At 38.1% G+C, this 16,710-nt stretch overlaps 1 protein-coding gene across 1 annotated transcript in view; it reads left to right on the top strand.

Moving 5' to 3' along the window:
• Positions 1–16,710, top strand: part of LOC113625296 (multidrug resistance-associated protein 4-like) — a 167,319-nt gene that overhangs the window by 115,077 nt on the left and 35,532 nt on the right. The window contains 3 exon segments of the mRNA XM_027115725.1: positions 15,789–15,955; positions 16,390–16,409; positions 16,412–16,494. Of these exon segments, the coding sequence (XP_026971526.1) occupies positions 15,789–15,955; positions 16,390–16,409; positions 16,412–16,494 (270 nt within the window).

Raw genomic sequence — 16,710 nt, 5'->3', positions numbered from 1 at the left:
AATCCCATTTACCACTGCATCAAAAAAAAAAAAAAAAAAAGAAAACCTAGGAATAAACCTACTTAAGGAGGCAAAAGACCTGTACTCCAAAAACTTTTAAGATTCTGATGAAAAAAATGGAAGACAACACAGATGGAAATGTGTACTGTGTTCTTGGATTGGAAGAATCAATATTGTTAAAATGACCATACTACCAGAGCAATCTACAGATTTAATGCAATCCCTATAAAATTACCAATGACATTTTTCACAGAACTAGAACAAAAATTTTTTTAATTTGTATGGAAACAGAAAAGACCCTGAATAGTCAAAACAACCTTGAGAAAGAAGTAAGAAGCTGGAGGAATCACACTCCCTGACTTGAGGCTACACTAAAAAGCTACAGTAATGAAAACAGTATGGTACTGGCACAAAAATCAGACCCATAGATCAATGGAACAGAACAGAAAGCCCAGAAATAAAACCACACACTTATGGTCAGTTAATCTAAGACAAAGGAGGCAAGAATATACAATGGAGAAAAGACAGTCTCTTCAGTAAGTGGTACTGGGAAACCTGGACAGCTACACATAAAAGAATGAAATTAGAACATTCTCAACACCATATACAAAAATAAACTCAAAATGAATTAGACTATTAAACACCTAGAGGAAAACACAGGCAGAACACTCTTTGACATAATTTGCAGCAATATTTTCTTGGATCTCTTAGAGTAATGGAAACAACAAAAATAAACAAATGGGACCTAACTAAACTTAAAGGCTTTTGCACAGCAAGGGAAACCATGAACAAAATGAAAAGACAGCCTACGGAATGGGAAAAAATATTTGCAAATGATGCAACCCACAAAGGATTAATTTCCAAAATACACAAACAGGATTCAAATTTAATTTATGGAGATTTCTGACTCCATAACCTGAGAAGCTAACCACTCTGCTAATGACTTCAACGCACTGTTGACCGCTGACACAATAGAACTGCTTCATATCGTGATTTCAAGTGTGTGTGCACGTGCGCACACAGAGAGGAACAAAAATTTCACAATATTACTCTTGCTCTGTACTCTGATATTTTCTATTATATCAGTTCTGTTCTAGTTCATATAAAAGACAAAATGATGGTCATGAGGTACAAAATGGACATCATGATCCACTGGATGTGCCTGCAGGTTGACAAACACCACCCCTCACTGTTCCCCTGTTGGGCTGGGCTCCCGGTCATTGTTAGCATCACACCAGGAGCTTCACTGTTGTTCCAGATTCTCATAGCAGCCCCACAGGGTTAGCCCTGTTTTCCAGTTAGGGAACTGAGTCTTGAGGAGATTAATAACTTACCCTGAGTCAAATAGCAGTAGAATCAGAATTTAAAACTGTCTGACTCCAAATTTATTTCTTTTCAATAAATGTTTGTCGAACTTAATGATGTTCTCATCAGATGTTTTCCCCATTTTTCCTACCACTCCATTCAAAATGATTCTCCAAAGCATAACAAAAGTGAGTAAGTATAGAGCAAAGGGGGAAGATACTACTCCTAATGCTATGTCCCTCATTTGGAGAGTATCAGTTTAGAAATGTGTTATTCACTTATATGTCATGGTCTAATAAGTGTCAGGAGAAGATACTCAAAATCATACCCTAAAGAGCCAAGAGCGCTTTCTCTTTACAATGTCTAGCTGGCTGTGGAGGTGGAGAAAGTCTGGTTGTTTGGTTACTTGAAGTTTCTTATCTAAGTGCAGAAAACTTACATCCCTCTTCTTCTAAAATGAGTAGGAAGCAGTGTTGCATGTGTCTCAACACCCTGATTTAGGGAACCTACGAAACTGCGAGCAAACTGCAGAGGGGAGCCCAGTGCTGTTGCTTTGAGTTGCCCCGCTTAGGTGGGCCAGGCCTCCATCATCTTCCCTGGCTCCCTGTGATCCTGGGAGTAGCAGCGAGCTTCCAGGATGTTCTCTCTCCCAGGCTCATCGCCGTCACTGCTGACCCCCGCCATGAGCGTGTCGGAATTGGGGGAGATGTGATAGCAGCAAAGACCTGCATAGGAACCAGAGGCAGGGGAGTGGTGAGGATTCAGTCTTGGAGTCCTGAGGGGAACTTTCAAAAACAAGTACTGTATTTGTAAGAATGAACTCCGCAAACTGTGTTCAAAATTTCAGGAATAAGCAAAAAATGGAAGCACTTCCTAGGTAATTTCCTTAGACAAAACAGGTAGATGAAATGTATGCAGCATTTGTGCTCGCCATCTGAAGTAATGAAGTACGTTCCCCAGAAAGAACACCAAGGTGAGATGATATTCGGGGAGTAGCTTGCTCATCTGAAAGGATCTGGAAGAATGGACTTCAGAACCTCTTTGGATGATCTCTACACCTAGAGGCCCTTGTCCTCTTGGCACAAAGAAAATGTTTTCAGTGGAAGAGGGCTTCCGTGCAAATGCAGTATTTATGATTGCAGCCCAAGGGTTGGCACAGATCAGCAGCCATCATCGTTATCATGATTAAACAGATCGATATTTTGTATTTAATAGGTTTTATTTCAAATCAAAGCAAAAGCTAAGTATTTTTTTAAATAGCCCACTCTGCTCTTTTGGTATTTACATTCCCTGAGTTTTCTTCAGTGGGTTAAAGAAGGTGAACCACAGCTGTCTCTTTAAGACTTCTCCCTGGTTACCTGGTTTTCTTTCCCTTTTTTTCTTGTTGCGAACAAAACTGAAAGAGAGAAGAGGCAGATGTGCTGTTACTAGTAAAGAAATACAACTGGATTCTAGCCTAATGCAGTCGGCCCTTTGTCTCTGACACTGAAGTCTTCATTAAATCCCTTGGAACTGCTCCCTGGAGCCCCTGGAAGAGGACTTAATGGGACTTAAATTCTCTTTCCTTTGTTGGCAAAGGATCTTCTTTTCTTCTGAGTGTGGATGATGATCAATTCATTCAGAGGCTACAGGACTTAAAAAAGGAGAGCAAGAGGGAAACCAAGATTTAAAGTGATTTCAGATGATTCCGTTATTCGTGAAACAGGTACACTAGTTGACCCTTCAATAAGGTCCTCCAATTAGAAATGAGAACACACCTCTTAGGAAACAGCAGCAGTAGCTGCTTTTGATGATAGATTTTAATAGAGGGCAGTTTCCCAGTTTGGCACTGAAACAGGGCAAACTGTTGTGTATTATCTGCTTAATTTGTACCACTTGTACTGCTTTTGCCTTGATCCCAAGTTGTTTTAAGCTTACAAGGTTAGTGGGTAGGGTTTCTTTTTAAGATAATGAGGGTCTTGTCTTCTTCCAGCAGAGTATGCAAAAGACCCAGTAAGACTACAGTTTTTCAGTCTTGCAGTTGTGTTGAGGGATGATCAATTTACTACATTAAATGCTCTAATTTAGAGTGGCCATTTTTGGGTCACACGCCTAATATGAACTTGTGTTATGTTAGTAACAAAGGAAAAAATTACGAATATGGCACAAAGGATTAAATTAGAGAAGTGTAAACTTTCAAACCATGATGAAGACAGTTGTGAAGCTAGTGCTCCATTTAAAATATTACATTGAATAAGAGTATTTGTTTTCCTGACTCTGCTGTGCCAGCTAACTCTTATTAAGTGAGGTTTAATTGTGTACCTTCAGAAAAAAATATACATGGGCCAGTAAATTTAGTGTATATTTACATGAAGTTTGTGTGTCCTACCATAAATCGCTACACTGAAGTGTTCTGCCTGCACTTATTTATAAGATTAATTTATTAACTTCATTGCTTAGAGGTGGGTAATTTAAATAATCATATCTATCAGAAATGATCATTAATTTGCCCTTTTCTGCTCTTGCAGTATGTGTCTACTGTGAGCACTTTTATTACCTTTCGAAGATAATATAATGGTCTCTTATTTGGCAAGTGATGAAGGTAGAATGAGTAGAAACCAAAATGAACACGATGCATAAAACACACTGACATATTTAAACGGACATTTTTCAAAAACTGCCTGCTGGCTTTAAAGAAAAGTGTAGCTTCAATCAGTTGATGTTATAATAAATCATTCTTTTTTAAAAAATTGAAGTATAGTTGATTTACAAAATTGTGTTAATTTCTGCTGTACAGCAAAGTGATTCAGTCACACACACACACACACACACATTCTTTTTTATATTCTTTTCCATTATGGTTTATCACAGGATATTGAATATAGTTCCCTGTGCTATACAGTCGCACCTTGTTGTTTATCCATTCTCTATATAATAGTTTGCATCTGCTCACCCCAAGCTCCCAGTCCATCCATCCCTCATCCCACCTCCCCCTTGGCAACTGCAAGTCTGTTCTCTGTATCTCTGAGTCTGTTTCTGTTTAAGTTCATTTGTGTCATATTTTAGATTCCACATAAAAGTGATATCATGTGGTATTTGTCTTTCTCTTTCTAACTTACTTCACTTACTATGATAATCTCTAGGTCCATCCATGTTGCTGCAAATGGCATTATTTCATTCTTTTTTATGACTGAGTAGTATTCCATTGTATATATGTACCACATCTTGTTTTTTTCAGAAATTTATTTTTAACATCTTTATTGGAGTATAATTGCTTTACAATGTTGTGTTAGTTTCTTCTGTATAACAAAGTGAATCAGATTTATTTATACATATATCCCCATATCTCCTCCCTCTTGAGTCTCCCTCCCACCCTCCCTATCCCACCCCCTAGGTGGTCACAAAGCACCGAGCTGATCTCTGTGCTATGCAGCTGCTTCCCACTAGCTATCTATTTTACATTTTATGCACCACATCTTTATCCATTCATCTGTCAATGAACATTTAGGTTGTTTGCATGTTTTGGCTATTGTGAATAGTGCTTCTATGAACATAGGGGGTGCATGTATCTTTTTCAATAATAGTTTTGTCTGGATATATGCCCAGAAGTGGAATTGGAACCTCCATACTGTTTTCCACAGTGGCTGCACCAACTTACATTCCCACCAACAGTGTAGGAGTGTTCCCTTTTCTCCACCCTCTTCAGCATTTGTTATTTGTAAGCTTTTCAATGATGGCCATTCTGACTGGTGTGGGGTGGTACCTCTTTGTAGTTTTGCTTTGCATTTCTCTAATAATTAGTGATGTTGAGCATCTTTTCATGTGCCTGTTGGTCATCTATATGTCCTCTTTGGAAAAATGTCTATTTAGGTCTTCTGCCCAGTTTACAATTGGGTTGTTTGGTTTTTTGTTGTTGAGTAGTATGAGCTGTTTGTATATTTTGAAAATTAAGCCCTTGTCAGTCTCATCATTTGCAAATATTTTCTCCCAGTACATAGGTTGCCTTTTTGTTTTATGGTTTTCTTTGGTGTACAAAAGCTTGTAACTTTGATTAGTCCTATTTGTTTATTTTTGCTCTTATTTTTATTGCCTTGGGAGACTAACCTAAAAAAAAAATTGGTATGAAAAAAAAACAAAACATTGGTATGATTTGTGTCAGAGAATGTTTTGCCTGTCTTCTCTTCTAGGAGCTTTATGGTGTCATGTCTTATGATTAAGTCTTTAAGCCATTTTGAGTTTACTTTTGTGTAGGTGTGAGGGTGTGTTCTAACTTCACTGATTTACATGCACTGTCCAACTTTCCCAACACCACTTGCTAAAGAGACTGTCTTTTCTCCATTGTATAGTTTTGCCTCCTTCATCAAAGATCAGTTGACTGTAGGTGTGCAGGTTTATTTCTGGGCTCTCTATTCTGTTCCGTTTATCCATAGTCTGTTTTTATGCCAATACCATTGCCATTTTGATTACTGTAGCTTTGTAGTATTGTCTGAAGTCTGGGAGGGTTATGCCTCCTGCTTTGTTCTTTTTCCTCAGGATTGCTTTGGCAATTCTGGGTCTTCTATGGTTCCATATAAATTTTAGGAGTATTGGTTCTAGTTCTGTTAAAAATGTCCCGGGTAATTTGGTAACAATTGCCTTAAATCTGTGGATTGCTTTGAGTAGTATAGTCATTTTAACAATATTAATTCTTCCAATCTAAGAGCTTGGGATAGCTTTCCATTTCCTTGAATCACCTTCAGTTTCCTTTATTAATGTTTTCTAGTTGTCAGCATAAAAGTCTTTCACCTTGGGGATTCCCTGGTGGCGCAGTGGTTGAAGGTCCCCTGCCGATGCGGGGGACGCGGGTTCGTGCCCTGGTCTGGGAGGATCCCACATGCTGCGGAGCGGCTGGGCCCGTAAGCCATGGCCGCTGGGTCTGCACGTTCGGAGCCTGTGCTACGCAATGGGAGAGGCCACGGCAGTGAGAGGCCCGCGTACCCCACACACACACAAAAAGTCTTTCACCTCCTTCATCAGGTTTATTCCTAAGTATTTTAATTTTTTATATATGATTTTAAAAGCGATTTTTTTTTTACATTCCCTTTCTGATATTTCACTGTTAGTGTAAAGAAATGCAACCAATTTCTGTATGTTAATCTTGGGTCCTGCTACCTTGCTGAATTCATTTATCAGTTCTAGTAGTTTTTGTGTGGAGTCTTTAGGGTTTTCTATATATAGTATCACGTCTTCTATATATAATGACAGCTTTATCACTTCTCTTCCAATTCAGATACCTTTAATTTCCTTTTCCTGTCTGATTCCTGTCTAAAATATCATTATTTTCATTCAATTTTTTATTGAAATTTTACTGATTTTGAAATACATATTTGGCATATCATAACAAAGAGAAATATTCTTATTTACTAAACCGTGTTCTTCCATCAAATACTGCTAAATAAACACGTGAAGTTGCCCAATATGTCCTTTTAGACTGACAGTGTAGACTTAAGTGGGGACCCTTAAACTTACTTTTTTTTCTTTTTATGACAATCAGAAGTGGTTTGATGGTAATTAGCAGAACATCCTTAAGGCCTAAAGAGTGTCTGAGGGCTCTGATTAAAGCTCAGAATGAAGCAGCTGCAGGCATTGGTCAGGGTCTCAGAAATGAGGGACTCCTCTTTCTGCAAAGAATGCCACTTTCATCCCCCAGTCGTTGGGGAGCTTCATCCCCTTTGAGGAGTTTCCTAAAGAGAAGGTGAGGGAGGTGACAATAGAGAGAGGCTTTGATTATGAAATAGGTGATTGAACTTTAAGTGGGTATCCCTGTTCGCTTGAGCGACAAAAACCACCCTTCCCAAACGTGCTTATACTGTGAGCCCATTCGTTGCTCAAGAAGGTCTATCTTTTAAAATCAAAGAGGTTTTTTTTTTTTTTTTTTTTTTGTTGTTGTTGTTTGTTTTTTGCGGTACGCGGGCCTCTCACTGTTGTGGCCTCTCCCGCTGCGGAGCACAGGCTCCGGACGCGCAGGCTCAGCGGCCATGGCTCACGGGCCCAGCTGCTCCGCGGCATGTGGGATCTTCCCAGACCGGGGCACGAACCCATGTCCCCTGCATCGGCAGGCGGACTCTCAACCACTGCGCCACCAGAGGAGCCCAAAGAGGTTTTTTTTTGTGGATTAGCTCAGGTAATGCCTCTATAGAGTGTACATTGAAAACCAGGTGGACACTTCAAACCTTAGACCTCTTACAGGATGTAAATTTGCTCTATGAGCGGGGCCTGAAGGAAAAAATGTGATGGGCAGAGAAACGTTCTTGTCGTTATTATAAGCAAAGAGACCCTGTCTCACTTCTCCCAGTTGGGCTCAAAGCTGGTTCATTAACCTGGCCTCTTTCAGGCCCTTTATCTCCTCAAACACCAGTCTTTGAAGAGGCCCTCATTTGGGCCCCAGAGTAGAATCCTGCCCATGGTTTAGAGCATTGGGGGGAAGGTGGAGGAGAGTCAGAGGAGAGGGAGGAATACTGGGGACCAGCCTCCCCTCGACTGGGCACGTCATTTGTGTAAACCTCATGGAAACAGCTAAAGGAAGAGAAGTCGCCTGCATATTAGAATCCTAGAGGTAATAATAATTACAAGGAGTAAAACATTTTTATAAAAGTCTAAGTAAAATGATGGTTATTCCCCTGACAAGGAATTCTTACCTTTGCTTACGTGGTTGCTTAATCTTTGATCCTAAATTTGAGAGTTGTAAGGGAGACCTTAAATTTGGCTCCAGGGATTTTTCAGTTCAATTCAATCATCATTTTGAAATGTCATACGACCAGTGATTTTCAGAGCTTTGGAGGCATACTGTCCACTTAATCAACTTTGTGCCGATAAAGCTCCCTTTATAATGTCTTTTTAATTTGGGGTTTTGCTTAGGGATACATCTTCTTTGGTGGCACACCATGTGTCTTCTGCATCCATTCCTCTCACCAGACTTAAAACGAAGACAATAGGGAAAGTAGGTACAGGAGGCTCTCTGAGTGTCGTTCTTCACGGGCAGAGAAAAGAAATGTCTGCCTTCTTCGTCTTTCTTCTCAGGCTTTTGTGAAGTGAGGAGGAATAGTCCAGCCCCAAGACCAGGCAGGATTTGAGGCTGGTGATTCCGAGCAGTTCCCGGGCACTTGTGGAAAACTCAGATCTCCTCTTGTTCCCACATGTGTACATCACATTGTTCTATCCCCGTCACTGAAAGGAGCCAACTGGGCTCTTCTCTGCTGCCCATATTCTTGTGCCCTGGCTTACTAGAGCCTTCCAGAAGAAAACGTAAATGACCTGCATAAGCTTATGTACAAGATTCTCTCTTGAAACCCAGAAAGGCATATATTTCCAGAGTAATTTCCTTGTGGTTCCTCTCAAAGCAGATGAATAGGAAAAGCTTTTTAAATTAAAATAATTTTATTATGGCTCATGTCACAGTGGGTTTCAGGTTACCCTGCCCTTGCAGTTAGTAATGATGTTCTGTGAGGCCTGTAATCTTGATGCACAGGTGAGATAACAGGGGGATCAGCTGATGCAGAATCAGAAGCAGTCTCTTCATGAACAGAGGTGCCACGGGCTCCCATACCTGACATTCTCTTTGAACATATGGAGATGTTCCTTTCACACATATGGAGAGATTCCCCATCCCAGAAGGCTGTTGTACCAATGGAGAAAATATCCTAGTTCATTCTTCAGTGCCAATGTGCAAAAATTTAACAATTTTGCTTTGAGGCACAAACCTCAACTAATCATGCTGTTGGTATTTCCCGGTATCACACCAAGATTGACAATCAATTTATCTAGCTCTCTTGATGTAAAGTTACTCAAATTAGTATATCCTCATTTTTTTTCTGAGCAGATATTACCAGGAAGGTATTTTTTTTAAAATCAAATCTTCCTTTCTCTTCTTCAACTTTTTTTTTTTTTTTTTGCAGTATGTGGGCCTCTCGCTGTTGTGGCCTCTCCCGTTGTGGAGCACAGGCTCAGCGGCCATGGCTCACGGGCCTAGCTGCTCTGCGGCATGTGGGATCTTCCTGGACCGGGGCACGAACCCGTGTCCCCTGCATCGGCAGGTGGACTCTCAACCACTGCGCCACCAGGGAAGCCCCAACTTCTTCTTAAGATGACACATTTCCACACTTTCTTGTTAGTGTTCAATCATCCAGAAGATATTCTGGAGCATACTTTGTACAGTGGAAAATTAATTTGGAGATACTATTTTGTAAAAAAGCATTTGCAACCTTATTAATGATTATAGGGAATTTTGGTGGTTTGTTTTGTATTTTAATTCTGTTCTGTAAGCATTCAAACATGATGAAAAGAGTTTAAGGTAGTAACATTCACTATTTTGGGGTATTTAGGAACCGGTTTTATTCACTGGAACAATGAGGAAAAATCTGGATCCCTTTAATGAGCATACGGATGAGGAACTGTGGAATGCCTTAGAAGAGGTAATTTATTGAATGTAATTAACTTGTTAGCATCAGTATGTGTGTGTGTACATTTACAGCAGCACAGGTAATTAAGGGGAGCTTATTGGTTTAACTGACTTTATTTAGCTCCAAGGAGAATACTGATGACATGGGTACATGTGTAAATTAAAACATGTTTAATGGTGATGAAAACCAACAAGATAATGCCTTATGCTTTCATTTTAGCTTTTCCTTAGAACCCAAAGCAACTAGGTACATTATCTTGTCCTTAGTAGAACACTAAACTAGAAGTTATAATTATGAGTTCAAATTCTACTAAGTGACCTAGTGAATTAGTTACCTTAATTACTTTGCAATGTTCATTGTATTCCTCTGGTCTTAGGGAATATCAACTAAGTGGAGACAATAGTAGTTTTTCATTATTAACTGAAAGATAAATGAGATCATACCAACAAAATGCCATGAAGTTTCATAAGAGAGTGTCTATAAAGGTAAATTATATAATTGGAATGTGATGATAGTTATTTATTGGCGATCATGTCCTTTTAATGCCGCAGCATGAATGCAGGTAAGAGAACCCTGGAGCTTTTGCTCAGTTTTTATATGGATCGGTTCATTTCTAGAGGATTTTCTGTTATTTGTGTCATGTTTCCCTTTGGCCCACTTCTTTGAATTTCCTCACCCTTGCGTGAAAAGGATTTTGACTTGTTAAATTGCTGTTGGTTTGTATATTTTGATACAAATTATTTTGTGTATTGGTCCTAGTTTTGCAAATTGATTCTACTAATGGCAGAAACTGTATCTAGACTTCTAAACCATAAACAGACTTCTAATTTCTCATAGGACCTAGTTCAGTCTTATTCTTTTAAAAAAGTAAGCACTTAATAAATAGGTACTAAATGCTTGATTGATCTCATTTCAGAGAAGTGTGGCTTATTTCTTTAAAAAAAATTTTTTTTTACACATATCCAAATGACTGTTCACACTGTTGTTTTGAATTGGTGTGTTTGTCATTTAGTGTCACCCTTCCAGGGAAGCTCCGAAATCTGTAATATATATAGATGAGCTTTGACTGTGAGCAAGCAGATTTGGAGGCCTGACAATTTCCTGCAGGGAATTCTGGTTTCTGAAGGCATGTCGGCACTGAGTCTTTACAAACTACCCCTCTTTCCAGCAACTGTGGGGATTTTATTTTCCTAAATCAGGCTGATTGCTTCACCTTCTCCTACTTGAGAAGCAGTGGACCTCTGATTTCATTTAAGCTTATGAGTCTTTCTACAGTGAAATTCTAGAAGAGAAGAGGTGGGGAGAGCAGTTAACCATTAAATATAAAGAAAGAAGGATGATCCACTGCTCTTGAACTCACAAAACAGATTTAATGGTGAAACTGTGACATCTTAAAAAAAAACAAAACTGGAAGTACTGGTAAATTATTTTCCTATTTGTTTCCAAGCTCGAGATCTCTCTTAACAGAGTCTCAGGTAGTAAAATTACTCTAGAATTTTGGACAGAGAGGAAATGTTAATTGGGAGACAAATCCTGTAAAAAACTATCTTAGAACTGGGCCCTAACTTATACTTAATTCATCTGTAGGAGCCAAAATTTAGCTAAAATTTAGTAGCCTCTCAATTCTAAAAATGATGAGGTGGTGGAAGTGGTAGACAACACTGAGATCTGCCTTTATTTAAACCACATTTGGAACTTACTGTAAAAAGAAACATGAGTTTATTTCACAAAGTGAAGTGTGTGGTTTCCATGTATTGCTTCCGGAATTGACCCTATTTACTTTACTGATATGTCTTAGAGTGAGAAATCATCCCATCATTTTGTCTAGGAATTGTTTCTTTATGATTTTTTAAAATAAAACCTACCACATCTTTTATTGAAAAACATACAAATATGTCATAAAGAAATAATTCCCAGAGAAACAGAATGATGGGATGATTTCTCACTCTAAGACGTTGCACTAAAGCAATGAGGTCAATTTTTTTTTTTTTTAATGAGGTCAGTTTTTAAGTGAACTAAAAAACTCCAGTCATTGGTTAATAAATGATGCCAAACTAGACATGTGAACCCAAACTCATAGAGTTGGCCTGCAAGTGAGAGAGCACCACTATGTTTTCCTCTTTAAGAACTTCAATTAAAAGAAAAAGATGCTTTTAAAAATATTTTTTTAGGTCCTCTTAGTTCTGTCTCCTCCTTCTCCCTTGGTGGAGATGGACATTCAGAAGGGAGACAGTCCTAATAATGGTGCCCGTCTCATCTTGGTTACTTTTCAAAATATGCTGAAATATGTTTTTCTTATACTGAAGAATAGCCAGCTGACTGTAAACTGAAGAAAGTTCATCAGAAATTGGTGCCAATTAGGGCACCTGAAAAGCAAGGGCAGCTCTACAAATATAGCGTAAGTAGTGAGTGAAGAAGATGAAGCACTTTATCACTCAAAGGTTAAAAGAGCACAGCAGATAAAACTCTGGAAATGAATCATCGATGTGTTGCTTCTATTAAAAAAAACAAAACAGCTTAGATACTGGGATTTACAATTGAGAGTGCTATGTCATGTCAAAACTGTGAAGAAATCACTGTTATGTTCTATGTTGATACGTTGATCCTCTGTTAGGACACAAGTATGTCTCATCATACTGAAAACCAAGATACAGAAATCTGCAGCCTGTGCATCAGGAACCACGTGATTCAGTCCTGGCTTTGGCGACAGGTCACATTTCCATTTCTCTGGGCCTTGTACTTAGGTGAGCAGGCTCTCCTTTTACTTCATTTACTGCTGGCTCTGCTCTACTAAAATCTCTTCCCCATCTGTTGACTGCATTTCACTCTCTCTTTCCAGCCCACACCAGCCTTTCTTTTTGAAAAGAACGTTCCATAAAATGTGAAAACCATCTGACATCTGTGTTAACTTCCTATGAGGGGCGTTGGCACCTGGTTGGTAGATACAGTACACGCAGATTACTTTGAAAATGTTTATGATGATAGAAATAAGGTACCCTATAAGTTCAGTTTATTTATATATTTTTAAAATTTTATTTATTTTATTTTTGGCTGCATTGGGTCTTCGTTGCTGCGCCCGGGCTTTCTCTACTTGCGGTGAGCGGGAGCCACTCTTCATTGTGGTGCATGGGTTTCTCATTGCAGTGGCTTCTCTTGTTGTGGAGCATGGGCTCTGGGCGCATGGGCTTCAGTAGTTGTGGCTCGCGGGTTCTAGGGCACGGGCTCAGTAGTTGTGGCGCACGGGCTTAGTTGTTCCACGGCATGTGGGATCTTCCCGGACCAGGGCTTGAACCCGTGTCCCCTGCACTGGCAGGCGGATTCTTAACCACTGCACCACGAGGGAAGCCCCCATAAGTTCAGTTTGTTACCTTTCAGTTTTGCTATAGTTTATTATTTTCCAAAGCTCAAAAAAGATCTGAAGTATTCTATACTGAGTTGTATAGTTTTTAATAGTATTATATGCTCCATTTTCCTTAAATTATAACTTTTTTAAGTTCTTTCCACAGTTTAAAGTATGATGTTATGATATCTTGGAGCCAGTTGTTTAATAATATATTCCTTTTATACTTATATTTAATAAGAAAATAGTGTTATATATAAATTATCTATTTATATGGATTTATTTTCTAATTTATAGGAACAGACATGTCACAAGAAGAGATGAACTTGTGGCTTCATTCATACAGCCAACAAATATCTACTGAGAGCTTTCTAGACAGCCATTGTTTCAGATTCTGGGGTTATCACAGTCATTAAAAGAAACAAAGTCTCTACCCTTTTGGAACTTAAATTCTCCTGGGGAAGATGGAAAACAAGCCAATGCATATGTAACAAAGTCTCAGTGCTGATACTTGCAAAGGAGAAAAATAAAGCAGAACAGGAAGAGGGGCTAGCTGACAGCATTATTAATAATGGGCAATATCTGTTGATCTCTTTGTATCAATCACTGTTGTAAATTCTACACATAATGACTCATTTTATACTCTGACAATGTTAGGAGGTAAACACCTTTATTATACTATAGTCTTATTTAGAGTTTAGGAAGCTAAGATAAACTTCAGGAAGTTGCCCAATTGGCAGAGCCAGGTAGGACTTATGCCCAGGCTGTCTGGCTGCAAGGCTCCAATTTTTTTGTTTTAAAATTTTCAGATCACAAGAACATGGAAGGAGTAGTATGATGAACACATATGCACCTTCACCTTGATTCACCAGCTGTTAATATTTTTCCACATTTGCTTCCTCTCTTCCATATATTTTGCTGAACTGCTTGTAAGTTGTAGAAATGTTTATTAAAAGTTGCAGTTCACCTTTAAATACATAAATATACACCTTGCAAGAACAAGGACATTCTCTCACATAACACAGTTTTCTAAATCAAGAAATTTAATAGTAATATCACACTATTATCTGTTTTCAGATTCTCCAGTTGTAACTCCTAGTTATTACTGTCTACTGACTCTATTGTGTTTTTTTCCATTCTAATATTAAATTATACTGGGTTGGCCAAAAAGTTAGTTCAGTTTTAAGTAAAAATAAAAGACATTTTTCATGTTCACCAAGACCTTTATTGAATGATGTATTCGTTAACCGAATGAACTTTTTGGCCAAACCAATAACTTGAATATATGATTATACTATAGAAAGCCTTCATATTCTTATTATTCTCATAACCATCCCTGATTCATAAATGAAGACAGAATCTCAGAAAACAGTATTTTCTGAAAAACACTGCTTCTCACAACCCTTATTCCTCATGAGGCAAATATGGACAACTGGAAGGAAAGTAAAAAACCAGATTAGTGATGAGATGCCATCCCAGTAAGGGGCAAGTGTAAAATTATTTCTTCAAAGTCAGGATGTCAGTTTTAAGAAACACCAACCCACTTGCACCACAATACAAATCTTACCCTTTAGATTTTTGTACTTTTCATGCAGTCACTAAATACGAATACCATATTTAATCCTAACTCTGAATTCCCCTTTCTTGGGATTGGACTTCAACAGGAGCACAGTTTGGGATCACATTCATAGAAGTGCTTCAGCATTTAGGATACCACGAAAATATTGCCCACTCACCCTTGGTGTTTTGTTATTTGACACTATAATTGTGTCCCTGATCATTGGCCATCACTCATCAATCTGTTGGTGTCTTAATTTGAAATGTATTTACTCTTTGTTCTTTAACTTCAAATACAGCCTGAGTTTGGTTCTTGTTCTGTAGTACTTCTCTAAAATAAATATTCGTTGAATTGATCCCTACCACCCAATGTACTTTCAGATTAACTTCGGAAGTTGAAAGCTTGGTTTTCTTTTTTATCTTATGATTACAGTTTTATGAAGATACATTAATATAAACACCACCTATACCCATAGTCTGGGGGAAATAAGATGTTATGTTGTATCCTGTTTTTCATGGATTTTCATTCACTGCAAGACATTTTTGACATTGAAGAAAATGCACTTAACTGGTCCAGTATTTATGAGATTAAACTTGGGAAAGAACCATTACCAGAATAGGCCCCAGGATTACTAATGTATGAGGTGCAGTTTGCCATTGTTTGAATTCGTATTTTTTTAAACTTTTAGACCTTCCAAAATTGTAAAGTGCTGATAAGATTATATCTAAAAGAACCATACTTCCCGTAATATATATATATATGTATATATATATATTTTTTTGAAGTTTCCCTTTAATGTACCAACCCATATGCAAAATGTACTTTGGTAAACTTGACTCAACCATAAAATCATTTTAACTTTTCCATTTAAACCACACTGGGAGAAATAGCTTCATTTTTTGAGAAACTTCCTTAACTAATCCTTAGGTGGGGTTTCTGGTAGGTGTCATGTGGCAGGGAAGGGGGACACTGATATTTTCCTGTCCTGACTTGACTCTACATCTTTCTCAGTGAATGCTAATTGGAAATAGCTCTCCCCATCACGTGGCTGTACATGTAAGATACGTAAGAAGTCATGAGGACTTCAAAGCTCTAATGTCTAAGAGGAGTGTCTGCTTCAGTAGCAGTTTGTTCAGGAAAAATGTTCTTTCTGTATCCACAGGTATAATTTAAAGAAGCCATCAAAAGTGTTCCTGGCAAAATGGATACTGAATTAGCAGAATCAGGATCGAACTTCAGTGCTGGACAGAGACAACTGGTGTGTCTTGCTAGGACTATTCTCAGGAAAAGTCAGATATTGATTATTGACAAAGCCACATCAAATGTGGACCCAAGGTATGGAGCTGAGGTCCATGAAACCTGGTATCCAAAATTTAAGTGTTGTAAATGGAAAACATTTAGTGATGCTGAGAAATGTTTCTAAGTGTTCTCTTTGCCCGAAAGATGTCTCTTGTTAACATTAATTCCAGAAAACAAAAGAAGAAACCAAAGCATGTTATATGGTGTTAATGTTGTTACTAGGCATCCTATGAGAGCTAGATTCCTAAATCCAGCTCCTGATAGTTTCAAGCAATTTTGAGGGAAGACTATTTTCCATTGTTTTATGAAAAATAGTAAATTTCTAAGACTTTTTATACTTAGTTTTTTTAGGAAAAAGATTATGTCTTGAAATATTGATTTTAAAAACATTATAATATATCATGATATTTTAAAGTCTTAAGTCCACTTTTCCTGTCTATACTGAACTAAATCAACTTTTCTGATTCCAGAACTGATGAGTTAATACAAAAATAGTCCATGAGAAATTTGTTCAGTGCACTGTGCTAACCATCACAAACAGATTGACCACCATTATTGACAGCGACAGGATAATGGTAAGACCTTCACCTGTGGAATTTCACTTGTTTCCATTTATGTTCAATTTTTCAACACATCCTTCCTTGTAAAACTTGATAGGAAGGAACCTCCAATAATTTAATTTTCTCTTAGTTTCTCCTCTCATTCCTGACAATAACTCAAGTACTTAACTATACTTTCACAATGTGCTATTAAATACTATATCCAGTAATTTCATATTTTCATGTTAACAC

The sequence above is a fragment of the Aethalodelphis obliquidens genome, unplaced genomic scaffold, assembly GCF_003676395.1.
Source record: "Aethalodelphis obliquidens isolate GAN/ISIS:26980383/991018 unplaced genomic scaffold, ASM367639v1 scaffold15, whole genome shotgun sequence".
NCBI classification, from domain to species: domain Eukaryota; kingdom Metazoa; phylum Chordata; class Mammalia; order Artiodactyla; family Delphinidae; genus Aethalodelphis; species Aethalodelphis obliquidens.
This window is presented reverse-complemented; position numbering and strand designations above follow the sequence as displayed.